This window comes from Artibeus jamaicensis, unplaced genomic scaffold (genome assembly GCF_021234435.1).
Source record: "Artibeus jamaicensis isolate MK-2021 breed Jamaican fruit bat unplaced genomic scaffold, CSHL_Jam_final scaffold_1964, whole genome shotgun sequence".
Lineage (NCBI taxonomy): Eukaryota > Metazoa > Chordata > Mammalia > Chiroptera > Phyllostomidae > Artibeus > Artibeus jamaicensis.
Window position 1 is genome coordinate 4,409,866 of NW_026522030.1, and position 27,553 is coordinate 4,437,418.

The 27,553-nt window shown below is 45.6% G+C and overlaps 1 protein-coding gene across 2 annotated transcripts in view; it reads left to right on the forward strand.

Annotated features, from left to right (window-relative positions):
* ASTN2 (astrotactin 2) overlaps positions 1 to 27,553 on the forward strand; it is an 817,144-nt gene that overhangs the window by 102,199 nt on the left and 687,392 nt on the right. For both annotated transcript variants that reach the window (XM_037154714.2, XM_037154715.2), the window contains exon 2: positions 11,567 to 11,754. In XM_037154714.2, coding sequence (XP_037010609.2) covers positions 11,567 to 11,754 — 188 coding nt within the window. The remainder of the gene's footprint in view (positions 1 to 11,566; positions 11,755 to 27,553) is intronic.

Here is a 27,553-nt window from a genome sequence, read left to right on the forward strand (position 1 = left end):
TTGGAGTACAGAGGCAATGGGTTCAGTCCAATGCCTGGCATAGTGATGAATTCATCACATCAGGATGTTTCCCCAAGTCTATCCTGTCCCACCTTGCTGTAAGCAGCTGGTGGAGTGGATGGCAGGTACGTTCACTCTCTTAGTCTCTGTTTGGTTGCTGTTTTTTACAGGGTTAATCTCCTCCCTCCTCACCACTGCATGGTGCCATGCTCTCCTGACTCATCACATTTTATTGCCTGCCATGTCCCCATCCGAGTGTGTGGCACTCAGATGTGAAGCCCTCTGGGCTGAGGTGAGGGTGTTAGGGGTTAACAAGTCTTACCCAGCAACAGAGGCCTAAGGAGCCATCTTTGCAGCATCTTCTGGAGAGGCTGAAGGAGCCCTGGAGTTAGGAGGGAATTCTGCACCCTTTCCTCCCCTGCCCAGGTGGCTAAGTCACTTTTAGGCAGTCAGGGAGGATCCACCTCGCACTTCTGTCTCGGTTCCCTTGTAAGTCCTTGTCTCTGACCCCCTTGCTATTTTTGAAGAGCACTGAATTATGAGGCTGTGTGACTTAGGGCAACTTGTCACCCCTCTCTGAACTTCACTTTCCTGATGAGTAAAATGGTAGATTTTACTGATCTCCATCCCTTTTTACTTCCTGTCTATGGTGATTTTTTGTGATTCCAGGCCACAGTCAATAGGGATGATTTTAAAAAGGTGGGGGGCACTGGGGACGAGAGGGGAAGGGTTAAGAGACTTTTTTCCAACTGAATTGTGAACTTTTACGCCTGTGACATGTGCCTCCTTTTTCTCTATGTCAGATGCTGTGTCATTGCCCATCACTCTCAGAACAACCTGATACTCCCTGTCTTGGCAGTGGTGAGATGGAAAAAGCAAGGAGACGATAGACAGCTGACAGGAAATATGCACATGCTAAACACTGTCCTGGGCTCCTCCAAACCCTTCATCATTCTAAGGGGTTGCTTTTATGATTCCCATTTTTCATATGAGGCAGGTGGACCTTAGAGCGGTAAACTTTGCTTGTTCAAGGTCACCCAGTGAAATGCAGGAAGGAGCAAAATGCTCTTAAAAATACATTTATCATAAGAGAGAATGCTTCACACTCTTCTCTTCCAGGAGAAATTTAAAACAGAGGGAGAAATTTAAAACACTTAACCTTGGCAATGACCTTATGATGATGAAGGATGAAGAGCATCTGACCTGGAGGGAGCCTGTCCTGGTCCTTTAACAAATTCCCACCATGGACTGGATGCCTCAATCTTTCAACTGAAATGTGAAAGTCCTTTTCTCAGCCCAGTTAGGATAATAGGGAGAACAACGAGGGATTTGGAGTCAGGAAACCAAAGCTTGAATTCGTGCTCTGTCACTTACTAGATGGAAAATCTGAGGGAAGTCCAGTTAACCTGTTGAGGCCTTAGATACTCAACTGAAAAAAGTGGTTATTCTACCATCAACCCTGTACGCATGGATTTCCATGAAAGCTATCTGAGACAATGAATGAAAGCCCCCTAGTCTAGTGCCTAGGACACAAGTAAGTATTGGTGACAGTTAGTCCCTGTCTGCAAACTGTTGTGTACTGGGGGAGGGGAAAGAAGGAGCAAAAGTCATTGACTAGATGGATTTTAAAAGGAGAAGGTGATGGAGAAGAAGGGGGAAGGCAGAGAGGAAGAGGAAGGAAGAACTAAGAAGGAGGAGGGGAAGGAGGAAGGGAAAAGAAAAGAAATAGCTAACGCACAGAGAAACCAAAGATGTACAGTGAAGCTAAGTGACAAAGAAAGACCAGACAAAAAATGCAGCAAGAATTGAGGGGAAATGGTTCAGGAGAGAATAACTAGGAGTAATGAGAATCAATTCCATCAACCCTCCATCTATTTTCAAATCTAATCTAAAATGCTATGCTTTTCTCCCTTGCCAATATCTCTTAATTCTTCTGTTCCCCTCCCTTATTTAATTGGGTATAACTGTATTATTTATCTCCACCGAATGGCTGGGGAAAACAGTTCTGTATAAAAGATGCAGTTCCCAAAGGAGTTGGGATCGGGCAGATTGGAGGCAAAGGCAGAGATGAGAACTGACAGATGGGGCAGCGATGGGGGAGGTCTTGCATATTCCTGGGACATTCTTCCGTGCTGCTGCAGGGTCTGGCTGTGTCACTGCCCCCACCATCTCCGTACTTTCTATTCCCCTCCCTAGGTGACCTCCCAAACCCATCATCACCGTGATGCCATCCTGTGGGCATTTCAACTGCCCTGACATCAGGATCTCTTAGGTTTATGAACTGTCCAGATTGTAGACACTGCCTGCTTGCCTCATCCATGATAAAGGAAGAGCCTTAGCTCACCCCTCATTCATGTTCCTATAACTCCCCTCACATCCTCTTTTTTGGCCAGTACCACACGATCATGCCTTTTGTTGATTTTTCGTTTTTTGCTCTCCTAGATTGAGATTTTCTTGAGGACAGGGAACTCATAAAATGTGCATTGAGTGATGCATTTATTCAACAAATATTTGAGCACCTATTGCATGCTCAGCACAGAGGATAGCAATTACCCAGACAGTCACAGTCTGCCATGAATGAATTAATAATGATTAAATGGATGAATAAATGAAGAAACTGAACCAAAGGGAAATGCTGCGGCTGCTTAGTGGGAACTGAGGAAAATCCAGACTAGAATGGGAGGTCTGTGAGGGCAGCCATCAAATTTACCTTTTCATCTAATCTGTTCACAAGACTGACACTGTGCCTAGCACATTTTAGACAGGAGATGAATATTTATGGGAGGTATATTGTTGAGTGATGGGGATAATGATTACATTTGCTATCAGGGCTAACTATGGGGCTTCGCCCAATTCCAAGCATGTTGCTAGGTATGGTCTTATTTTCTATTAACTTGAAGTTAGATGTGATATAAATAGGACACATCATTGACACTCCTCCAAAACGGTTCCTATAAAAAGAAGGAAAATCATAGATGCTTTGTGATTTGTCCTCAGGTAAACCAGCTAGTTGGTATGAAGGCATGACGCAAATCTAAGCTTTTAACTCCAAATTCAGTGTTCTTTTCACTAACCCAAGGTGTGTGATTATTGATTATGTCAGAAAGACTGGGTTGTATCCATCTATCCATCCACCCATCCATCTATCTATCCACCCACTCATCCATTCACCTTGTTATTTTAATGTATGGCATATAAAGAGCTTCATTAGCCTCTGAACTAGGGCTTGATCTCATGGCATGAAGGAGCCACAGGGCGGACCTAGCGCTTTTTCTTATGCTAGGAGATAGTTCACAGGTCAGTAGTGGTGGCCCCCTTTCTACTTTCCTCTCCGCAGACGCACTCCAGCATCCCTGTCTGTTTCCTCCGCAGCGGTGTGCCTCTGGATCTTATGGCAACTCCCCACTGCACCCCTTTGCACACTTGCCACCCTCCCACCCTCTTGCCTTTGTGCTACTGCTCCATCTGAAATGCCCTGTGTCGCATGGCTACTTGAAATTTTGCCCATCCTTGAAGATTCCTCCAGGAAAACTTTCTAGCTCTATGGAGAATTCATCTCCTCTCTAAGCTTCCCACTTTGATTTATACATATTCATGTCATGCTTTTTCTCCCTCCCTTGGACTGAACTGTCGAGGACAGGGTTCCTCAATGCCAGATCTCAGAAAAAGTTGATTGACTAAATGAATCTTTAAAATGAGCATGTATTTGCATCTGCTACAGAGATAATATAGATTTTATGTAAAAAATGTAGAAAACAACAAATCAGACCACGATTAAAATCACCTCTGATCCCACCATTTAAAGATGATCATTGTTGATGTTCCAATATATTTCTTTCCAGTTGTATGTACACATGCTTGTGTCTAAATAAAATCAGATAATCGTCTTTTTTCTATATAAATATTCTCTCGCTCTCTCCATGACAATGCAAGCTCATTGGAAGTTCAAATTCTGTCTTTCTCTCCATTTGCATTCTCCAGGGTGCCTGAATTTGAGTCAGATGCAAAGTAAATTTCTTTAGAGTTGTATGTGGGAATCAAGCCATCACTGACATCCGGAATTGCCATCTCTTCGCTCTGTTCACTAGGGATGCCCATCTGAATTTAAATACGCAGACAGCTCACTGCAGCTCACCAAACATTTACGGACCAGTCTACTCTGTATGTGGCCCTTGTGGCAGGCACAAGGCTACACAGATGGCTCTGATGTACCCTTGCACTTGAGTCCGGTGAGAGAGGACACTGTATAAACAGACCGTTTTAGCATAGATAAATACCAAGACCAAGGCTTTGACAAAATAGACGCTATAATATTGTATGTGAATAATATGTGACAAATGGAACAGGTGAATGTTTACTGAGGGTCAAGATTAATGCTGAAAGCTAAATCGTTTGGGTCATGTCATTTAATTCTCACAACCCTATGGGCCAGATTCTATTATTATGAACTCATTTGACAGATGGGAAAACCAAGGCACAAAGGAGCTAAAAAGTTTGTCTGAAGACACACAGCTTGAACACAGGAGAGTTTGGATTTAAATTCATGCAGTTGGTCTCCAGAGTCTGTTGTGATCTTATGCAACACACAATGTTTTCTTTTCATGGAAGCACAGAGCAACACCCAGCTCATACTGGGGTCAGGGAACTCTTCCAGAGCAGGGAGTGGAATGGAGTGGGGGTGGTTATTCCAGGCTCTGAAAAAAACCTTCAAAGACACTGAATTAGGAAACAACATAGTGTATGTGGGAGATTACATAAATATTTGATCAGATTTAACGTACAAATGCAAGGAAAGAATGAAAAGGGGTGAGGTTGCAGGGCTGGGGGGCGGGGAATGCAGGGACCAGGCTTGTGACATTAGGTTTATTCTGAGGGGACTCAGGAGCCCTTGCAATGTTTGTGAGATGGCCACATTGACAAGTTATAAGTTGTATCCTGGTAGTCATCTGAGGGACTGTTGGAAGGAAGGAAGCCTGGAGGCAGGGAACCCAGTGGGGGTTTTCTGGGTAGTCTCCATTTGCCCCTTGAGATACGATCCTCGACTCTTCCCTCCCTGCTCTATGCCCTGGAAAGCTGACATGTATGACTTACTTGACCTCGGGCTGTTCGGTTGGGTGGACCTGTGTAAGCCGCCTGTAAGGGGATGAGCAGGCAGAGGAGGAGCGAGGTCGGAGCACTTATTATCCCACTACCTGTGTGGTGGCCATGCTTCTCCTACAGCTCTAGGTCCCTCAGAATTTTATAAACAGCCTCTCCTCCCTTTGCTCCTTTAGGTCTAGGGTCTAGGTCTAGGCCTAGGGTTTAGCTCCTTGCTGCAGCCAGTGTTGAGGTCTGGTCTGCCTTACCCCTGCTTGTGCTGATTAACTTTTTACATCAACTTGACTGGGCCAGGGGATGTCCAAGGAGCTGGTGGAACATGATTTCTGCATTTGTCTGTGAGGGTGTTTCTGGAAGACATTAGTATTTGAATCAGTAGATGGAGTCAAAGAGAAAGGACTTCATTCATGTAAGTGGGCATCATTTAATTCAGAGGGCCAGAAGAGAACCAAAAGGTGGAGGAAGGGCAAATTTGCTCTCCACTTGAGCCAAGCCATCCACCTTCTCCTGCCTGCATGCATCAGCACTGCTGTTTTGGGGCTGCTGGACTCAGACTCAGACTGGGACTTACACTGTGAGCTCCCCTGCTTCTCAGGCCTTTGTGTTTGGACTAGAGCTACACCACTGGCTTTCCTGGGTCTGCAGTGTGAGGATGGCACATTGTAGGGCTTCTTAGCTTCTGTAAGCATGTGAGTCAATCCTTCATAATAGATCTCTTTCTATGTATTTCCATAAGTCCTGCTGATTCTGTTTCTCTGGAGTACCCTGACTAATATACTTTCCAAAACCTTTGTAGATGGCCCCCTCCTTAAATACTTCCCAATGACTTTACTGAGTGTGTCTTGATTTTTCTGATGAGATCCTACCTGCCACAGAGCCATTTGAAGTAGTCCATGAGAGATGCTAAAGGTTTGCCTGAAGGCAACCATTGTGGAGATGAAAGTGAGGGCATGGTTTCAGATATATTTCCTGAACCTGCTCAGCAGAACTTGCTGCATGGAGATGACCACCCATGACTGCTGGAATAGCTAATGACAAGGGTGGCTGAAGTCAATGTCACTGTCTCTTACTGTCCCATCTTTTTCTGCCTAGGCAGTGAGTTCATCTCACATAATGTCTGCTCCGAGTAGCCAGGCAAAGACTATTTGCAAACTCATCAGAAGCACGCTCTGGCCTTCTGTAAATAATTGGAAGGAGGGTCAGCTGGTGCTGGGGAATCAGAAGGCGGGTTAGTTAGCCACTCGGGAGATGTTACCAAGATGGCTGGTGATCAGAAAAGCTGCTTATTTTCATAATGACCTTCAGGAATTAAATAAAATACAATGAGTGCCATAGATTAGGATGAACAAGCCAATTAAAAGCACAACATGCCTTTGGGATTTTTTATTTCTTTTCCAGAAGGCTGAGAGGCATGTGTGGCTGCTGAGGCAGAATGGTGGCCTACCCAGAATCACTGATGAAGGCTGATCCTCTAGCTTGGTTTTAGCAGAGGGGTTGAGGGGATTTGAGCCTGTTGAATATTTCACGAGTTGCGGCCCATGAGGGGAGAACAGTAAAAGGTGAAAAGACAATCCCTGCGTTTCTTTATGATTCCAATATCAAATCAAGCTCTTTGTGGTGGGAGGGAAGCAGACACTGCAATCAGCCTACAGCCGGAAGGCATGGTGCACCAATTCTCCCACTTTAATATCTGCTGTTTCATTTTATATTCATCATGTCAGCATAATCTGCCTTTATGGGAATAGTCTTGGTTCCCGACCAAATGTGTTTAGTCCCCCTTTTGCTTTAAGTTTGATTGTAATATGACTTGAAGAATTCAATGAAATGTTTATAAGGAAGGACTGGGGGAAGAGAAAAGGGAAAATGCAATTGGAGAATCAATCAGCAGGGACTTTCAAGAGTGGGCTGTGGTTATACCACTATTTCTGGACCTGTTTTTAATGGACAAAGGACTGAGTCTCCGACAAAGTGTACTCTGCTCACTCCCAACTGCCTATAGGATCAAATATACTCTATTACCAAGCATTCTAAAGCCCTTAACCCTGTACCTAAACTGCATTTTCAACCTGACATTGTGCTGCGCGCCTGCTTAAATGTGTGGCTTCACAGCCCTGAGATTCCCAGCCACTCAGCCCCTGTCTGTGCCGCCTTCTCTCCACTGAGGGCCAACAATATGCCAATCCTATGCGGTGGTCGTATCACCATGATTTTGGAGTAGTTCTTGGTCTCCAAGCTAGAGAGTCCTGTCCCACCTTTGAGTTCCCAATGAATCTTTACTTACTTTTTCTTTAATTCTCTAATGAAATTTAATACTGCCCCCCTCATCTTATGGATATGTGTTAAGTAAGCATGCGTATTCATCAGCAATTCAGTAATTATTTACTGAGCTCTTACTATGTGTCAAGATATTGAAGTACTTGATATGGCAGGAAATGATACATTCAAGGTTCCTGCTCTCCTGGAAAGAGGTGTTAGAGACATGTTCAAAAAGATGAATATGCTACCCTAAGAAGCCCGAAACACCAATTCAAAATAATTTTTGTACCCCTATATTCATAGCAGTGCTGTTTACAATAAGCAAGTATTGGAAGCAGCCTAAGTGCCTATGAGTAGATGAGTGGATTAAAAGCTGTGACACATTAATACAGTGGAATACTATGCAGCAGAAATAAAGAAGGAATTCCTACCTCTTGCAACACAGTGGTTGGAACTGGAGACTTTTATGCTGAGTGAAATAAGCCAGTCAGTGAAAGACAAATACCACATGATCTCACTTATAAGAGGAATCTAATGAACAAAACAAACTAACAAGCAAAACAGAACCTGAGGCATGGAAACATGGAACAGACTGACAGCTAACAGAGGGAGAGGGGAGAAGGGGGAAATATGGAAAAAAGGGGAAGGGACTAGTCTAAGAACACGTGTGAAAGATCCACAGGCACAGACAAACGACGTGGGGATTGACTGTAAGAGTGGGGGTGGGGAGGGCAGGCTGGGCAGAAGAGGGCAAAGGGGTAGAAAAATTGGGACAACTGTAATAGATTAAACAAGAGTAATAAAAAAGGGAAAAAGGAAGAATGTGTGTACAGTAAATTTCTCATGGTGACAGGTGCTGTAGAAAGTTTTTGTAAAGTGCTTGTAGTAAAGAGTGGATGGGCACAGCCTCTCTGCGCAAGTCTCATTTGGACTGAGAGAACAAGTGCTGAGAAAAAGCCAGCTTGCCGCTCTGGCTGGACAGTTCCAGATCAACCAGACAGAAAGTACACATCCCCAAGACAGGAGGCAGCCTGGCCTGTTGGAGGGACAGTTGTAAGTCCTGTAGGGCCAGGGCACAAGATGAGAGGATGATAATAGCAGAAGGTGGGTCAGGATAATTCACAGTATCCTGGGTCACATTGAACAGAGAGTGTGCGCGTGTGCGGACTGGGAAGGAGGGGTAGGATTTATTCTGCTGAAGGACTCTGAGCTTCCTGAAGGCAAGGCTGCATCCCATTCGACTTCATATTCTGAGCTACTAAGTTGACTGCAGTTAAGGTCATTCATAAAGTGTGCTGAATGAATAAAGAAACAGAGGAATGAATGAATGAATTGAATGAGTTAATGAATAAGGCCTTCTGTTTCTGCCAAGACAAGTTTCTCTCTGAGGTCTCATGCTGTTCCTCCCCACCCCAACAACAGTTTCTTTCCTTTATAATTGAGTAAGTCCAGAACTGTTCCCTGTGATTCAATATTTACTGTGTTTCACACACTGTTATTATCATTTAACGTTTACTGTCTGCTGACTGTGCAGTCATCACTGTAGCAAACAAAGAGCTCAATCTACTTTTGGTTCCAGGGCTAATTTAGTCAAAGACAAGGAGACGTTGTAAGAGCCACTGGCATCATAGAAATTGCAGACTGAAAATCCAGCTTGGTACAAACTCACCAGTGACCTTAAGCAAGTCATTAACTCTCGGTGGCCCTCTATTTTCTCATCTAAACATGGGAAGGGCAAGCCTCTTCAATGGTGAGATTTCAGGCTCAGACTGTGGGAAGGTCTAGGAGGAAGGGATACAGGTTTCAGCAAGCATTCCCTCACTTACTCTGCCCCCAGCTATACCAGGATGTGTCAGCCAGATGCAGCCTGCCCTGGAGGTCTCTGCTGGTGCCATCCCAGAGCCTCTTAGCTCAGTAAGTGCCCACCCACCCAGTGGCACATGGATCCCCTTCCAGAGGCAACAAATGAGAGAGCTATTTCCAGAGGCAACTAACTCTCAGCCTTGGGATCCCTGGCCTCTGACTCTTGGCTTTTATACTCTGAGAGGAAAAATTAGTGAGGTGCTGAGCCAGGCCATTTATTGATACCATAAAGTTTCCACCTTTCCATGGCCCAGATGGCTGGATGCCAGGGAAGCCATGGCCAAGGCCTCAGGTGCTGAGATTAGGAGGTGGGATTGTGGGAGGAGAGAAAGAGCTGGCATGAGACCTTCTTCACAGTTGGCACACCTAACCTGTCTCCTATCTTGGGGCCACACAGTGAGCTCTCAGGGTCCTTCAGGGCCTGTGTTCTAGGAGCTGATGAACTGTGATTCTCTCCACCCTGCTGAACTCTGGGTGCATCAAGGGAAACCCAAGCAAGTTTGCACTTGGGCTAACTTACTGTATTCTGGTCACTTTGTGTTTTACTTCAAATGAGGTGGGAGGCCATCAGAGGCAGTGAGCAGAAATGCGGCATGAGCTTATTTATGCCGTGGCAGGATTCCTCTGGCTTCTGATTGAGAACAGACAGGAGAGCCGAACATGGAAAAAAAGAGTCCAGTTAAGAAACCCTTGCAGTAAGCCAGGCAAGAGAGGCTGGTGCCCCGGCCTGGTCGGTTGCAGCAGAGGAGGTGAGAGGGGTGAATTCTGAAGGGCTTTTGGGGGACTTCCTGGTGGACTAGTTGAGGGGTGGGAGAGAGAGCAAGCCATCAAGGATGTCTCAAGGTTTTCTCAAGGAAGCTGACGGGTACATTAGATCCTTGTGAATAATAATGACAATAAATATTAATAGCTCACTTTTTATAGCACTTATTAAGTGCCAGCTGCTCTTCCTCTAAGGACTTTTATTTGTGAACTTCAAGGAGTTAGAGTCTATTGGAAAAGGATGATGTAAGGATAACGAGTAGAATTTGGTACACAAACACCATCTCATGTCTTCAAGGCACCGCTTTTGCACTCAGTGTCGCCGGATGTAATGGGGGCTGCAGTGGGGCTTGGGGAGAGCTGACTGAATAAGTTCTGACTCAGCCTCCCCATCGGTCCTTCTCAAGTGTGTGTGTCTGTGTGTGTAGAAGGTCTTCAGGGACTGTAAGAATACTTCCTCTAGGTCGGATTCATGTCTTGGGAAGAGGGTTCAAAGTTCCAAGCCCCAGACACAATTAAATCTACTTGTCCACTGATGGATGGCCTGTGTCTCCTATAGTAACTCTCACTTGAGTGACAACCAGATTATGCTCCAGGAATACCACCCACCCTTCCCTTCTCTTCATGAGCCTCACTGATAGGCCTTGCCTTCTAGCACATTTGCAGGGACACATCCCTTTAGTAGACAGAGCTATGAAAAGATTGCATGATCCCAGTGCAAGGACACTTTTGGTATTTTACCCATCAGCTTTCTACTTAACAAGAGGGTATGTAGGTATGATTATACTGAATGGAAGTTCTGTTATCATTACATACATAATAAAAGTATATACAGTGGGAAAAGCAGCATAGAGGTAAGAGGAACTTCAAGTCAGGTGACTTTCCAATGCACTAGATCATCCTAACTTACCTTTGGGTATGTACGAGAACACTGGGGTCGGTGGTGGCTTTTCCAGTGTTTTTAAGCCATGGAAACCGCTGTGCCGACTCACCTGTGCTTGGGAGTACAGCACATCCCCTGCCCCAAAGTAGAGCTGCTGTGATTGAAGCAGAAGAGCTAGGCCGAGGGCCACCTCCTGTCCAGCTCCTTTCACACACAGGATGACCCCGAGCTCTTTAGCCACGCTGGTGCTTTTAGGCCTGTCCAGCCCTGAGGTTCTGCTGTTCTGCCCTGAGTACCTCTAGCTCTGCCACTGGGGAAGTTGCACTCTCAACACCATCCTCCCTTCATTTCCCTTTTCTATGGCCTCAGAAGACTGAGCACTTTGACCCTCTTGCTTAGTTTGATTTTTGTTGCTAGCACAGAAGGAATTGCCTTATCATGCATGGTGCTATGAAAAAGAGCACAAGGCAGACCCATGTTCAAATCCTGCTTTTGCCTTTTCATTGCTTGGGGTGAATCTTGGCCACAGTTGACCCATCAATAAATGAAAGTGCTGACCTTTGCCTCATAGATTTGTTGTGAGGACAGGCATCCTGGTACAAAATAGGGACATTCTGAGCTACAGAGTAGGTGTGGCTCTTTCCCTCCCTAGAGCTCCCAGGCCGGGCATGCAGCTCACCCAGCCCCTTGGGTCTTGTCTTGCAGAGATGTCGGGCACGGCGGCAGACATCTCACTGGTGCACTGGAGGCAACAGTGGCTGGAGAACGGTACCTTGTACTTCCACGTCTCCATGAGCAGCTCTGGGCAGCTGCCCCAGGCCACCGCCCCCACCCTCCAGGAGCCCTCGGAGATCGTAGAGGAGCAGATGCACATTCTCCACATTTCCGTGATGGTGAGTGAGTGGGAATGAGGTGGGGGGCCTCGGGGGGCAGGGGAGGGCAAGGTGGAGAGAGACTGGAGGGGGAGACAGGGAATGGTCAGCAGCTGGTGGGAAGCAGCCGGCCGAGTGTGAGAGGTGAGCACGATAAAGAGAAGGTCAGATGGATTCCGTGATGTCACTTGGACTGATGCGTACCCATCCATCATCTGTCAGCTGTGACAAACTAATTGTGCTTTAGAGAAGAAAATAAAGGGTCTCCAACTCCTTGGCCTTTTGGCTGACATCTCTGGGAATAGCTGTTTAACATCTGTCATGTGCTTGGCCTGCTTTGCTGAGGGCTGAGGTTTAGTACTCCAAAATACAGCTGGCCTTTCCAAGAATGGCTGAACAAACAAAATCGGAACAAAAGCAGAATGGGGCTGTGCTTTCCCAAGTGCCCTGGATGAGCCAGGTGCTTTAACCCTTACAACACCCCCTGCAGCGCAGACACTACGTCGTGGCCCCTGGAGCTGGGCTGGGCAGAGCTGGTGCAGTTACACCCAGAAGCCCCTCATGGTCCTTGCTTTATGGCTGTGAATACTAGAAAGTGGGCAGAGAAACTCATCCAAGGCCACACAGTTAATAAGAGGGATGTGCTCTTCAGACCCAAGTGTGTCTGGCTACAAAGGCTGAGCGATGTCTTCTACGTTCTTTCTCTCAGTGTGAGGCTTCCATGCCTCTCTCCCACTGGCCAGGCACTGTGCTGGGCACAGCTGTGGACTTGATCTCATTGCATTCTCCTCAAGAATGCGTGTAGTCAGACACATCACCTCCATTCTGGGAGTGAAGTTATGGGCACAGAGAGGTGAATGGCCTTCTGCCTCTGTTGGTTCCATAATCTGGAACTTTCTTGAATTTGTTGCCTCCTCATGAGGGATCCTAGGGCAAAATCACATGAATGGTAATCTAAAGTGTAAGTGGGCTCCTTTGTCTGTGGTTTCTTTAAAAAGCTGTAATTAATGACTTTGCAGGGTAGATGGTAAAAGACAAATGCAGTATGCAGAGCATGCAGGGTCTACTTGGCCAGGGAAGAGATTGGATAAACCACCCCCCCTAGGCTTTTCAGTTCTCCAGCCTCTCTTACATTCTTTCCTGCTTTTGCACAGCTCTGCCAGATGCAGGAGGGTAGGAAACATTACCCCCAACCTGTGTGTATGGCTCTGAGAGATGAGGCGATTGGCGGAAGGCCACAAAACCAAGGAAGGCTACCACCCACCTCTTCCTTTGTTCCTTCTCTTCAGCAGTCAGCTGTTTTTTGGAGAGTCTACCATGGAGCAGACCTTTGCTTCTGGTCTTTGTTCTCCTGGTTCCTCTTCAGCTAACACTGTGCATTAGACATTCTGATGAGAGTTGAGTAAGAACTTGGAAGTTTTCTGTTTTTGGAAAAACACACACAAACCCCAGCTAGACAGCAATGTTAATTTTGGACCTAACGCGTGCTCATCACGTAGAGGAACAAATCAAGGCCTTTGTGTTATTCATGGAATGAGTGTGATAGACTTTTCCCATTTATATATTTAGCAAATGATGCAGCCACATGTCAGGCCAAGTGGGTGCCTGCATGCTAACTTTGGGGTGCAAGTTTGTAAGTACCATCTCAGGGGACTTGCTGAGTTCCTTATGGAGCCTGGGCACCATCTAATATTGTGAAGGACTGAAGGGATATGATTGCTCTTCTTTTAACATTTGAGAGAAAGATTTAGTTTAGATTAATATTTATTAAGATTGTGTGTGTGTGTTTTGGCACAGCATATACCTTCTTGCCATAACCTAGTAACCTACATAGTACTGCTTCCATTGTAAATGACCTTGAATGGGCTGTCTCTGTCTCCAGGCCCAGTGTTAGCTCCTCTACATCAGACTGTAGGGGTTTCTCACTTCTTTCTTCTGCTCAGTGAGATCAGCTTGGAATGAAAAGTTCATGGAAGCCCAGATGTCTTTGAAGGTCTCTGTCATTGAGGATGTGGCTGGCAGAGTAGACCACAAGGAGGACGACACACTCCAGACCCCCTGTGCCCATGCACTACAGTGGTCCAAGTCTACCACCGTGTGGTTCCACCAGTTCATTTCCTTCTTCCAGGCTCCAAAATCTGGATCTTTCCTGCCCTTATCTCACCCTCATGAGACAGAGCCAGGCCCAGGAAACTTTGAACTCTAAGGCATCCCAGCCCAGCCTCCCACAGGTGGGACACACCTCAGAGGTCTTTGCCTTCTCTCTGGAGTTGGGGTGACATGGAAATTATGAACATAGGTTCCAGAGCCCACATGCCTGGATGTGAAATCTGCCACTTACTTAACACTTTCAGTTATCTGTGCAAAATATTTAACCCCACCGTGCCTTGCTTTTATCATCTATAAATGGGGGTATGCCAACACTTATTGTGTAGCTATACCAAGTGCTTTGATCAGAGGAGTTTGGTGCATAAGAGCATTTGCTTTTATTAGTAGAGACTCTTTTATTATTCAGACATGCTGATATATTATATTATATTCTGTCATTTCATGGATGATAAACTGAGGTCCAAATATAGGTTAGAACTTGCCCAGAATCTCCCAGCCAGTCAGCAGGGCTTAGAGAATATGCCTCTCTGTGGCTCAGACTCTACCCTTGTTACCTGGCCACAGACAGTTTAGCAAGAATAAAAATAGTGTTTGCTCCTCCTACCCCTGCCCCACCCCCTAGCAGCTATACAGAATGGCCTTGACTTGGATCTCTTTCCCCATTTCAAAGACGAGAAATCTGAGATGCAGGGAGTTTAACTGACTTGACTAAGGCTACATGGTTAATGAGAGGGCAGTTCTAGGAGGAGGCTTTTCCCAGGACTCCCAACTTAGGTCCCAAGGCCACTCATGAGACTGTGACTCCCCCTCTGTCAAATTTTGCATTGTTTCCATCTTTGGTGAAGATATTGAGATCATTTGTGAGAAGATCCAGATCACTTAGTCAAATCTTAAAGAATTCTGGAGGTCAGTCAATGCTCTTCACTCCCTGGTCTTAGCACAAACTCCTGCCCATCCACGCCAGGGCAACCAGCTCTGGCTCAGCCACTGGAACCTGCCACATCCACTCCTACTGGCGTGGAACCAGCATATTCTCTCAGGCTTGTTAAGACCTCAGTTGAGCATCTACTTGTCCCAGAAGATTGTGTCATCTGACTACTAACGTTCTAAGGGTCATGCAGTGACCCCAGGTGAGAAATAGAGAGTGGAGGGTCAGCTCAGCCATTCTGCTGCTTCAGCTTCAGCTACTCTGAGCAGTCAAGTCCCACCTCAACCATGTAGTTGGCATGATGCAGAGAGAAAGGGTTTTAAAAGAAATACTGGATTCGATGTGTGAAAAGAGAATTCTGACCATGGAAGATACATTTCTGTCAAAGGGACCATTCCACAGAAAATGATGCAGATATATACTGGTGAGCTCCACTGAAGGGCGACTAAAGGGACCAACATTCCTGTTCATGGCTGGACAATGGGCAAACCTTTCAAAGTGTGTAAGCTATATAGCAGTGGAGTGGACTGAGGTAATGGGTAGTGAGTTCCCTGTTTCTGTGGGTATGAAAGCTGGAAGCCCTATTCATTAGGACTTAGGAGGAATAATAGTTAGATGATGATTTTACTTGCTTGCAACTTAGATCTATGATTGTATGACATAATATATGGAAAACTACTTTGAGGATTATAAAATGTCACATAAATCTAAGAAACTATTATTACTGTTTTCAATCTTTGTTTAAAGGATCTGTGTGATACAAGGATAATGCTTTTTAAAGCTTTTTGTGAAAATGGCTTTAGATCACTTACCCAACCATTGCATTTATTTATTCACAGTATATCATGCATTCCTTAGGTTATTGATTTAGTCACTCAGTCATGCAACAGTTTACTTGCCTACTATGCCTAACAATGAAAGTTCTATCTGCTAAAAAGAAAGAAAAATGAAAAAAAGCTCTAAAAAATCGACCACAAGCTCCGAAGAAGCCAACGATATGAGATCTGACTGCCAAAAGACTAAGTTTTCTGCTTAGCTCATTTTAGACTTTCCATATGACTGGAAATATTTTGCTTACTTTGGGGGATTACATGTCAAGAGGAACAATAACTGACTGGGAAAGTTTTGAGAACATAATTTGGGCAGTGAAGAACCTGAAAATAATCATGCTAACAGCACTGTTATAAGGCGTAGTTAGTGTTATAGTAACTGACACAAATTTAAGTCATCTAATTCTTACAACAATCCGAATTCAACATATCACTGTTACTCCTGTTCTAGTTCTGAGAAAACACCTGCACAGAGAATGTTAACTAACGTGCGAGAACTATGGACTTGGCGTCCCAAGGTTACATCCGGCTCTGTGACTGACTTACTGGCCTGTGACTGGGGCGTGTGCCCTCTTTTTCTCCCACTTCCTCACCAGTAATGGGGTAAAGGGGATGTGTCCGCCTACAGGGCTGCTGCGAGGACCACCTAACGCGATATGCACTGAGTGCGTATGCTAGTGCCTGACGCGTGGTCAGGTTTCCCCACATGGTACCACTCTGCTGTTTATGTCCATGTTAGTTTACTAGGGTTGCCAACAGAGTCCCACCCGCTAAATGACATAAAGCAACAAAATCTGATTGTCTCCCCGTTCTGGAGGCTGCAAGTCTGAGGTCAAGTGCCAGCAAGAGCCATGCTCCTTCAGCAGGAGCTGGGGAAGGAACGGTCCTGGGCCTCTCCCAGCGTCTTTTAGCTCCTAGTCTCAGGGCAGTGTGACCCAGTCTTCATGTGGCATTCTTCTTGTGCACATGTCTGTCTCTCTGCTTGAATTTCCCCTTCTTTATAAGGACACCACCTGCACCGGATTGGGGTCTACCCTAATGACCTCTTTATAATTTGGTAACCTCTTTAACAATCCAGCCTCCATAAAAGGTTCTGTTCTTAGTTACTGGGGATTAGGAATCCAACATATCTTTTTTTGGAGGGAGCACAATTTAACTGATAACAATAAATACCATCACTGTGTGATTTATAAGCGATATTATTGAAGGATGTCCTGGACAACCAGGTAGGAGAAGCCAGGCTATATAGACTTCAGGCCCAGAAAGAAGCCTTTCAGAGAGAAGGCAGAGTAGCGGAGGGAGCATCCTGACTAAGAGGGACTAATTTAACAGTGAAACATCTAGTGGTGAAAAAGCCACGTACTATGCATAGTACAAAAGGCTGTGGCTTGGGACTCAGGTGTCCCAGCCCTGCCACTCATGTGCTCCACGACCTTACACAAGTCACATTCCTCTCTTAGCCTTAGGATCCCCCACCATAAATTGAGATCATTAAGGTTATGCCAGTTGACAAGACGTGATGAAGTTTGACACTATAATTATCCCAAGTACATTTTTATGTAAATGGGCCATAACTCATGAATCCTATTCATTTTTTAACAGAAACTGGAAGATTTAAAATCACAATTTTTTTTTAAAAAAATTAAAAATGTACATCACATGAATTCTACAGCTTGGCCTTGACTTGTCTCAACAAAGCTTCACTAAATACCTGCAGGGTGTCTGACTAGACTTACGGGAAAATTAGGAGAATAAGCCATGGCTTCTGTCTATAGAAAACGTGTTTATCTACCACAACATGTATGTACACAGCATGGGGAAGAAGGGTGAGCATGGAGTTTGGTGGCAGGAGGCCTGGTTTCAAGCTCAGACTCTACCTCCTGCCAGTTGTACAGATTGAGACCAGTCGTTACCTCTTCTCAGCTTCTCATTGGGTTGTTTGCAATATGGAAATAAAATTAAAACCATAACGCTGAACCAAGATAATGCACAAGAAAGCATTTGGGTAGATTTTTCCTTAATCAGTGAAACTATAAAGTAGGGTTGGAAAGCTGGAGCAGAAAGCACCTTCGACCCTGCAGAATCCAACTCTTCTAGATGAGCCAGCTTTTCCTAGTTCATTCCGCAAACAAGTCGTGCATCTCGGTGACTGGCCAAACAGTATTTTGTTCCTCATGCACACCAGTGCCCCCAGTTGCAGTCTCTGTGGCTCAGCTCTGCACGTCCTCTCACTCTGGCCGGCTGAGGGGAGCCCCAGTCTGAGATGTGTGGTGTTTACGGCAGAGGGAATAAGCGAAGGTGCTAGCAGAAATCCTGGATGCCTCCCACAGCTGATGCTCAGACATGGCTCTCTCACATTCTGGGGGCCAAAGCATATCACACAGCCAAGCCCAAAGCCAATGGCAGGCGTAGGTAATCCTTTATAGAGAACAGGCATGCCCACATTGCAAATGGCAATAGACTATCCCCCACCTTCATTCTGCAGATAGAGGAATTGAGAGCAGAATATGGGTATTGTCCATCTCTACGCCATTGACCTGGGCCGACAACCAAGCCTGGATGGTAAAGGTCACCAAGGCATCTGGCGATGGCAGCAAGTAACTGAGGAAGGGGGCCTGAGAGTGTGGTATTTCTTTTCTGGCTAAAATGGAATGTAGGATAGGAAGGTAAGAAGAAAAGAAAAAAAATCATAATGTGAATCAGAGGGAGGCAGACAGAAACACAGACAGGAAAAAATAGACATTCATCAATATGTATTAGGCAACTATTCTATACCAGCCCTGTAGAAACTATCAGAGAGAGATAAAGGGAACTTGAGAGAAAGGGAGCCAAGGACAATGAGAGATGTGCAAAAAATAAAGAGAAATGAGGAGGAACAGGCATAAAAGGATTTAACAATAAAAGCAAGGGCAGGGAGAGAGGAAACAGAAAATAAAGACACAGAAGCAGCCACATAGAAGTAAACAGGGAAAGAGGAACAGCAGAGGGAGAGGGACCCAAAGCCCAATTCCCAGGAGCGGTAGAGGGGACGGAGCATTGATGGGAGGGGCACTGGGGTGAGTGGGAAGCTGTGGAGGAAGTGGGGGCAGGTGGACAGCATCCGGAGAGACCGGGCAGGTCTGATGTGGGGCACCAGGCACAGTGGATCAGATCAGAGGAGAGGCAGTGGATGGGGAGGTGGGCAGAGCTGCAGAGCCAAGTCCTGCAGAAGGCAAGGGGGTGGGGAGATCCGGACACTGCAGAGAAGCAAAGTTGGGAGGGGCAGACAGTTGGCAGGAGAGTGAAGGCAAACATAGCCTCAGGGGCCATTCTCCACCTCCTCTGATCCAGCCTTTTACTTCACACTGCATTTTTTCTTCAAGAACCTGGGGCTTTTGTATGTTATTCTGACAACAGTGAGTGAATGAATGAATGAATGAATGAATGAATGGCGTGTGTGGTGTGTGTATGTGCCCTACAGTGTTCACGTGTCCCAGGTCTTCCCACAGCCACAGTTGGGAGGTGGGCTTAAGTGTAGGGCACATTGATACTTCCATCTCTCCCGTCCATGAATCCCCCTTTGTCCCCTCTCCCTGGTCCTCAGAAGGCAGCCCGGTTTGGTGGAAATAACGTGAGTTTGGGGACAGTGAGATATGGGCTCAAATCATGACTCTTACGTAGTTGCTCTGTGTCCTTAGCAGTTCCTAAACTCCTGATTCTTACTGTCTCCTGAATTTTCCACAAGGCTGTGGATCTCCCATTCATGGGGCTGAGGAGGGAACAAATGATAAAAGGCATGAAACACCTTAAAACAGCACTAAAGAAGGTCCCTTGCTTTTCCTTTTTGTCTTTTAAACCATTCTCTCCTCACGCTGGGCATTCACAAACTTCCTTCGAACTAAGTTGGATAAGAGTTACTGTCAACTCTAAAATACTGATGTAAATAATCCACTGAGTATGTAAATGAGTAGAAGAGGTTGTTATTCCTCACAGTAGAATTCCAGTTAGTACGTGTGGAAGGAGAAAGGAACTAGAAAATCTCCAGTAGAGTCACCACTGTAATAATTACCACTGACAAGTCAGAGCCACTGAGGTGGATGCCGCAGTGAATGGGTGAGACTTCAGAGGAGCGGGGATTTGCAGGGTCTCCCAAGTGTCACACCCTGAACATTTATTCATTACAAAAAGACAAGGATGGCTCGACAGCAGAGAATTTGGTTGGCTCCCCTTGTATTAGCTTTCTTGGGCTGCCTTAACAAATTACCTTAAACTGGGGACATTAAAACAACAGAAGTGTATGTATTCCCTCACAGATTTGGACACCAAGAGTCCAAAACCAAAGGGTCAGCGGGACTGCGTGGCTTCTGGGGTGTTCTTGGGGGTAGTGCCTTCCTCATCTCCGGGTGCGTGGCCCCTGCGGCTGTTCCTTGGCCGGTGGTTTCATAACTCCGATTTCTGGTTTTCTCTTCCTGTCACTATCTTTTCTGTGTCCCTCATTAGGGCCTGTGTCATTGGATTTAGGATCTTCTCTTTGAAATATCCTTAACTTGTTTGGAATTGCAAAGGCTGCTTTTTCTACCTAAATTCACACTTAGCAGTTCCAGGGATTAGGGTGTGACTGTACATTTTTGGGATTGGCTGTTCAATCTGCTACATTACTTAAACCAAGTGATCGAGGTTAACATCACCAGAAATCAGGCATCTTGGCACCATGAGTCTTCTGATGGGATGCATGCACTCAGAGGGCACAATGACATTTCTGTGGTGTTCTTGACATAATTGTGCAGCCTCGTCCCAATCACGGGAAAGCGTCAGGCAAACACGGAGTGTGGGCATTCCACAAAACAACTGAGCAGCACTCTTCAAAAGCATCAGGGGCACGAGAGGTGAGTCTGAGGGATTGTCGCAGGTATGGGAAGATTAGGGAGAAATGAAAGCTTGATGCCACGTGGGATCCTGGGTTAGATTCTGGACCGAAAAGAGGACATTAGTGAAAAACCTGATGGCATTTGAATGAGGTCTGGTATTCTATACTTGTTAATTTCCCGGGTTCGCGTATTCTGTTTGGTTATGTGAGACATTACCTTTAAAGGAGGCAGAGTGAAGAGTATAGTCTGTACTAACTTTGCAACTGTTTGTGAGTATAATAATTGCAAAATAAAAGAGTCAAAGACAAAGGTAGAGTGTTGCGTGGGGACTGCCTGGGTTGGAAGCCCGGCTGTGCATCGGTTGCCTTTTTGTTCAGAGTCTCAGTTTCTTCCGCTGTAAGCTAGTGATGATAGGTTCCACCTCCTGGAATTTAAATTAGTTAATATCTTACTACACAACTACACAAATACGGTTATATATCAGTGCCATTTACACTGCTGTCGTTATTGTTTCTAGTTCACAAATGATAAAACCAACACCTAAACAGTTAAGACTGCTTTCTTCCAAGATTACACAGCAAGGGCCAGGGCCCAGAAGTAAACATAAATTTCTGACTCCCGGTAACTGCTCACTCTGTAGCATTTCTTCTTCTGGGGCAAGGATGTGTATGGACATTTTAGGGACCCGTCTCCATAATCACTGAATGACACAACTCTCTCTGTTGTGAAGGAGGGCCTGATCTTGGACTATGGCGGATGGCAGCTGGCTCTCCCTGATCATGAACACTTCAAAGGGGGAAATGTGGAAATTTCTGATATAGATCTCAAAAAAAAAGCTCTTTTAAACCCATGGAATCCAACTTTTGAATTTCAGAGTGAAAATAAATATAGAAACAAAGTCTGTGGGTTTCAAAGAGTGACTCAGTCCATGTCACGTGGCAGGTCCACGTTCCATCCAAATCTCATGATGGGGTGTGTGTGTGTGTGTGTGTGTGTGTCTTTCTAAATCTCACACAGCTGTGATCTGCATACCGCAGAAAGCCCCTCGCTCTGTGTTGTGGGAGCCCTGAACATACAGGCTCAGCCCAGCAATCTTCACTCTACTGTGGTAATCATCCTGTCTGCAAATCCACCAATACACGCAAACAGTTACCCAATTCAAACTTCTGCTGCTCATGTTCCCCAGCTCAAGGGTGTCTTGAATAGCAAAATCATACTTGCTTTTTTCCCCTTCCCTCTCTTTCCCCCCTCTCATATCTCCCCAATGAGACATAACATTAATTACAGCAGTTAACACAACCTCTGTCTCCATCACTGCCTGCCACCTTCTCTGTCTTGGCTTCTGCCTCCAAAATCTCTCTCCTGAATGAAGGGCGGGGGTGTTATGCAGATGCATGATTATATTTACTTACCATTTCTCTGCCTGCCTCCTTTGTGCTGAATTTTAAGTTAGGCAGAATCAATATTTTCACTGGGCATGTGAGTGAGTGTGAATGTGTGTGTGCTGTTTGTGTGTGCCTGCTCCGTGATCTAGCTGTCATTTCGAGCTAATTGTGTTGTTTCCTCTTGTGTGGAAGGAAATCTTATCTGTTTTGGATTAAAATTCAATGAAGGTCATCGCGTCTGGAAAACTTAGCAGACTGCTGCAATTAATGTTCATTTGGCTTTGATAAATTGGAACGTTCCCCTCAATAGGACTGGAGTGGGTTTCAGAAGCAATAATTCTTCCATTAACTCAATGATTCTGCCTGTGATGGAGGACCTTGTCCTGCTTTTGTTTGTCATCTGTCACTTGGAGGAGCCGGGCATATGTCGGAGATGATTTATCATGATTGCAGTGCCTGCTTGTATCCAAGCATTTAAAACCACTAATTAGTTTTGCCCCCTGTAAATTGCTTGATTAAACAAAATGTGAGGTTGGAATTAAGGTAGGAAAAATATTTGTGACTCAGTTTTCCCTCCTGGGCTTCCACAGTTATGGGGTTATTATAAGTTCCTTTCAAGGGCTAGGTAAAAATAAATCTCATAGAAATGGTACTGAGCACTTACCACATGCCAGGGAAGATCCTGGGAGTTTTATGTGTTTTATTTTACTGAATTCTTAAAACAATTCTTTAGGGTGGTCTTTCCCTAACACCTGGAAGAAACTGAAGTTCTTATCAGAGTTGTCAGACTCATTTTCATCAGGGGCCACATCAGCTTCGTGGGTACCGTCAAAGGGCCGACTCTAATTTTAGTACTGTATAAATGTAACTGCTCCTTAACTAGGGGCAAGGAGCTTGGCACTGCCACTGGGTAGAAACAAGGTGCCGGGCCAGATAAAGCAGGGCGGAGGGCTGGATTCTGCCCACGGGCCTTGTGTTTGCCACCTGTGCCACAGACGGTAAGCATTTCATCCCTTGCATCACTACTACGTGTTAAGATTTTAAAAAATTGACTAATATTAAAGTTCTGCTGTTTACTGTTGGTATCTCATTAACTATGGAGTGAGATCTTTTTCCTAGATAAGACTTATTGTGGTTGTTTGTTCAAAAGGCAGCTTTGTGGGCCCTGCCCCAGGTATGCCTGATATGAACACCTGGCATGGGGTTCTGAGAGTCTACATTATGGCCAGCTCTGCTTTTAGTGCTTGTGGACAAGAAAGGCAGAGAATCACTAACCTGTACCTCACTGAGACCAGCGGTGGGGAAGTCACAGCCTCGACCCACCCATTGTTTAAATTTTTACTTACTTCTCACAAAACCCTTCCTGGCAGGCATTGCTATCTCCACCTTATGATTGAAATGCTGAAGTGTAAAAAGTTAGGTGACCTTGCCCAAGGCCACACAGCTAGGAAGAGGCTGAGCTGGGTTCTCAAAGCCTGCATTGGCCTCACTGGCTGTGAAGTCCTTGATTCGACCGAGCGTACCCATCCGATCTACACCTGTCCTTGTCCCACTGTGTCCCAGCCCCCCTCCCTTCTCTACAATTCTGCAGGGGCACAAGCAGAGCGGCCCTGGACTTTCCCTGTGGATACCTTCTTGCGTTTTTGTTTTATTACAGTTCTTCTGTGTCCTGATGGCCCCTTAATGAAGCGTCCAGAGCCCTGCCCTGTCTCAGCCTTCCTTAATAGGGGATGAAATATGTTAGCGTCTGTGCCAGGGGCTTCATTCAAGATGGTTCCCAGAGTCCCCGGAGGCCTTTTAAGAGGATATGTGGGGCTGCCCCGACCCGTTTTCATGGCAGATGATCTCAGATAAAGGAAGCTCACCTGCAGGGCAGGTCTGTGCTGTTGTAATTATTACAGCAGCATGGACAAGGGGAGAGGGGAGTCAGCCAGACCTGGATCAGTCCATGGGACTGGAGTGGATTTCAGAAGCAGTAATTCTTCCATTAACTATTGCTAACTGTGTGATCTTGGGCTAGCTACTTGCTCACTCCAGCCAAATAGGTGGAACAATAGTACCTCCTCTGATAAAATCATTGCCAGGAATGGAAGCATTTGTGTTAAGTGCCAGGTTAGTGTCTGATACATTTCTCAATAAATGGTAGCCGTTCTTAGAGCTCAAACACTATTGACCATGAATGTGCACAGATCTTGCTCCTACTTAACACCTCATGAAAACCTCCTGACAATATATTAAGTAGCCGTTCTTCTTAACGTCATTTTATAGCAGGGCAGGCTGAGCCACCAAAAAGGTGCTTGCTTAAGTTCCCACAGTTTGTCAGTGCCAGAACGAGAAGTTCCGGAACCTCTGTACAACTAACTGGCAGGGTGTGCCTTTTTTGGTTGGCATTTGCCTGAAGTTCAAGTCCAGGGTGAAATTTGGGCTGGCCACTGCCTTTCTGAGATTCAGAGTAGCAGGTGTTCCCCCTAAATATTAACACACTGAAACTCTAACCACTAATGTGACTGCATTTGGAGACAGGGCCTTCCAGAAGGTAGTTCAGGTTAAATGAGGTATAAGAGTGACACCCCAATCCAATAGGACTCGTGTCCTTATAAGGAAGGGAACGAGGCCAGCTGTGCATATACACAATGGTAAAGCCACGTGAGGATACGGTGAAAGGCCACTGTCTACAGCTGGCAAGAAGGCTCTTACCAGGAACTAACCCTGCTGGCATCTTAAACTTCCAGCCTCCAGAGCTGTAAGAAAATAAATCTCCGTGGTTTAAGCCACACAGTCTGTGGCATTCTGTTATGGCAGAGCAAGCAAACTAACACAGCAGAGAACTGTGGTTAGTGCCTTCCATGCCTGAGGGAAGCTGGAATAAGTATTTTCCATTTCCTCTGCTCTTATTCCTAGAGCAACAGAGTAAAAGAAAAATAGGGGAGGCGGTGATCTGGAAGCGGAAAGGGAACAGGATGGAATGGGCAGGTTTTTAGAAGACGGGGAGTGCCTGGCATATAACCACAGCCCAGTGAACTGTGAGATGGGTGGGTTGGGAGTCAGATGATCGGATCTCGTCATGTGTTGTGGCTGTGAACTTTTCATAGCATCTTAGCACTGGGTACAGATTCACAGGTTGCAGGAAGAGGAGCTGATGATAACAGCTTCCACTTAGTCACTGAAACAGTTGTTTAAGAGTTCATTTTGCATGCCAGCATGGTCTTTGTGACATACTACTTCATTGAGACTTACAAAACTGTTAACTCTCATTCACAGATGAGGGGAGAGAATATGCCCATTTGATGGATGAGAAAGCTGAGATTGCCCGAGGTCACATAGCCTCCCAAAACCTAAGATCTGGATCTTGAGCCAATGCTGTCCCCGTGAATGCATTAAGACCCCCAAATTTGGAACAATCAACATAGCAGAGAGGCCCACACCTTGCTAGGTTTCTCTTTCTCCATTTACTACCTGTATGACCTGGAAAAGTTGTCTAACCTGTCAGAGGTCCTCACAGTGGTAGAGAGAGGCATCAGTCACAAGGTGAAGTGCTTGGTGCCTCACCTGCAGGAAAGGCTCCATAAATGGCCCCTCTATAGTTGTGCAACCTTTTTGCGTATCTCCAGTATCCTGTTCCCTGAATTTTAAACTGAGGACAGTAACTCACATCTTAAAAGATTGTGTTGAATGAGATGAGATAACCCAGGCAGAATGCCCAGGATAATGCTGGCACATAATAGACATTCAGTTCATGACAACTGATTATTATTACCTGTAGCCTCTCAAACACCAGGCAGTTGAGAGAGACCTCAACTTGGGCATCTCTTCAATAAACTAAAGGCCACGCTGACATTTTTCTGGCCTCTTCCACCCCAAGCTGCTGAGAGATCCTTGAGTGGAGAAAGGCCAGCAGTGATAGGAGGTGACAGCTTGAGTCTCAGAGCTGCCCTGGGGACCATCTCCTGCTCCTTGGAAGGTGAAGACATGGCCGGTCTGACCAAGTATGAGAAGTGAAAAATGAGGTTGTGGAGTAGCAACAACATCTGTGTCATCATTTCTGCACCAGGAGGTCAACTGGCTTCATAAACTGTGCTGCTGCCAGAGCGGTCTTTGTTTAGGAATTAATTAGGAGCAGCAAGGAACTGCTGCCCGTGCAGATTTTGGTCTCTGGAAGTTGTAAAAAGCAGAGCAATTTTAAGCAAATGCATTTTTCACTCTTTCACACTATTAAAAACATACATACCCTTTCAGAGTGGGGGCCTCAGGAAACAGGCCTTGACAAGGAACACCTGAGCCCCTTCTGGTCCCACCCCGATACGCCTGCACCTGTGGCTGCAGTCTGTGCATCAGTAGCATCTGGGTCTTCATGTAGCCTGGTCTGCTATGCATGCGCCAGCAACAGTGCCAAATGCTTTCTCCACTGTTACTTTATCCAGTCTGCATGACAGTCTTGGGAAGAGGCTAGTTTAGTCACTACCTCTTAAATGTGAGGCAGCTGAGGTTCTGAGGGGCAAACCCTTTTGTTAGAAGGGTTTTGCTCAGGCTTCAAACAGGGTTGTTGGAGTTCCAGGTCTCTCTGCCTTTAGCTGCTGTGCTGTAGTAGAATGTCTTCACTTTCCTGGTAAAAATTCTCTAAAAGATCCATTTGTAATGGATATCCCAGTATCCCTTAAACACTGAGTGAGGGATTTCGAAGAGCAGATCTTATAAAGCACTGGGATTCTCGTGGGGACCAGTGAGGACCATTCATGCTTTCATGATTCAGCTCTGTAGATACAGAAGCTAATTAATCTCCAAGAATGCATTTCACCTTAGCAACAATAATAATATTAACGCTAGCTAATGTGTGTACAGTGCTCTGGCAGTTTCAGGGCAGTGTGGCATATCTACTAGGGCAGCTATCTTTAGAAGCATGCTTGGGGATTTAGGCACTGGCAGCTCCACTGTTATTAGCCCTGACTGAAGCTTAGAAAGGTTCACTGTGTCCAAGATCACAATGGTAAATGTGTCCAAGACTCAGTGGTAAATGGGTCCAAGACTCAATGGTAAAGCCAACCTCCTTTTAGCAAATATCTTGGCATCCCCTGGCGATCACAGAAAGGTTAGGGATGCCCTGAGGTGGCAAACGGGGAAGGGCTCGGGGCAGAGAAGCACATACAACCACGGCCTGTGAGAAGCACAGGCAGCCTTGAAGGTCTCTGTTATAAAATCAGTGCTCATTGAATGGAACTCCTTTCTTCAAACGTACACAGCAAATTGGCACGACACCGATGATAAAGAGGGACAAATTTGGATTTACATCCCAAATTTTCTATCACTTTTACTTGTGAGTTTGGGCAAGTTAATTAACTTATTTGTGCCTTGGTATTTTCTTCTGTAAAATAGGAAAACCACTTCTGAATAGGCATAAGGATTCTCTGAGGGGACGTGCATGACACTGGTGGCACGATGCGTGTCACAGAACATGACCAATAAATGACAGTCTCTGGGACAGAGGACAAGGGGGAAAACTCAGGGGCTTGGGGCCAAACAGGCCCAAGTTCAATTCAGAGTTGTATTAGCTATATGACCTTAGAAAAATTACTCAAATCCTCCTAACCTCGTTTTCCTTCTATCAGTATTAGAAGGATGGTTATACCCATGCCTTTTGCTTGCTGTGTGAATTAAAAGAACCTGTAATAAAGATCAGCCCTGGGTTTGCTTACAGTGAACCTCCACTCCCGTGGGTCACAGCGT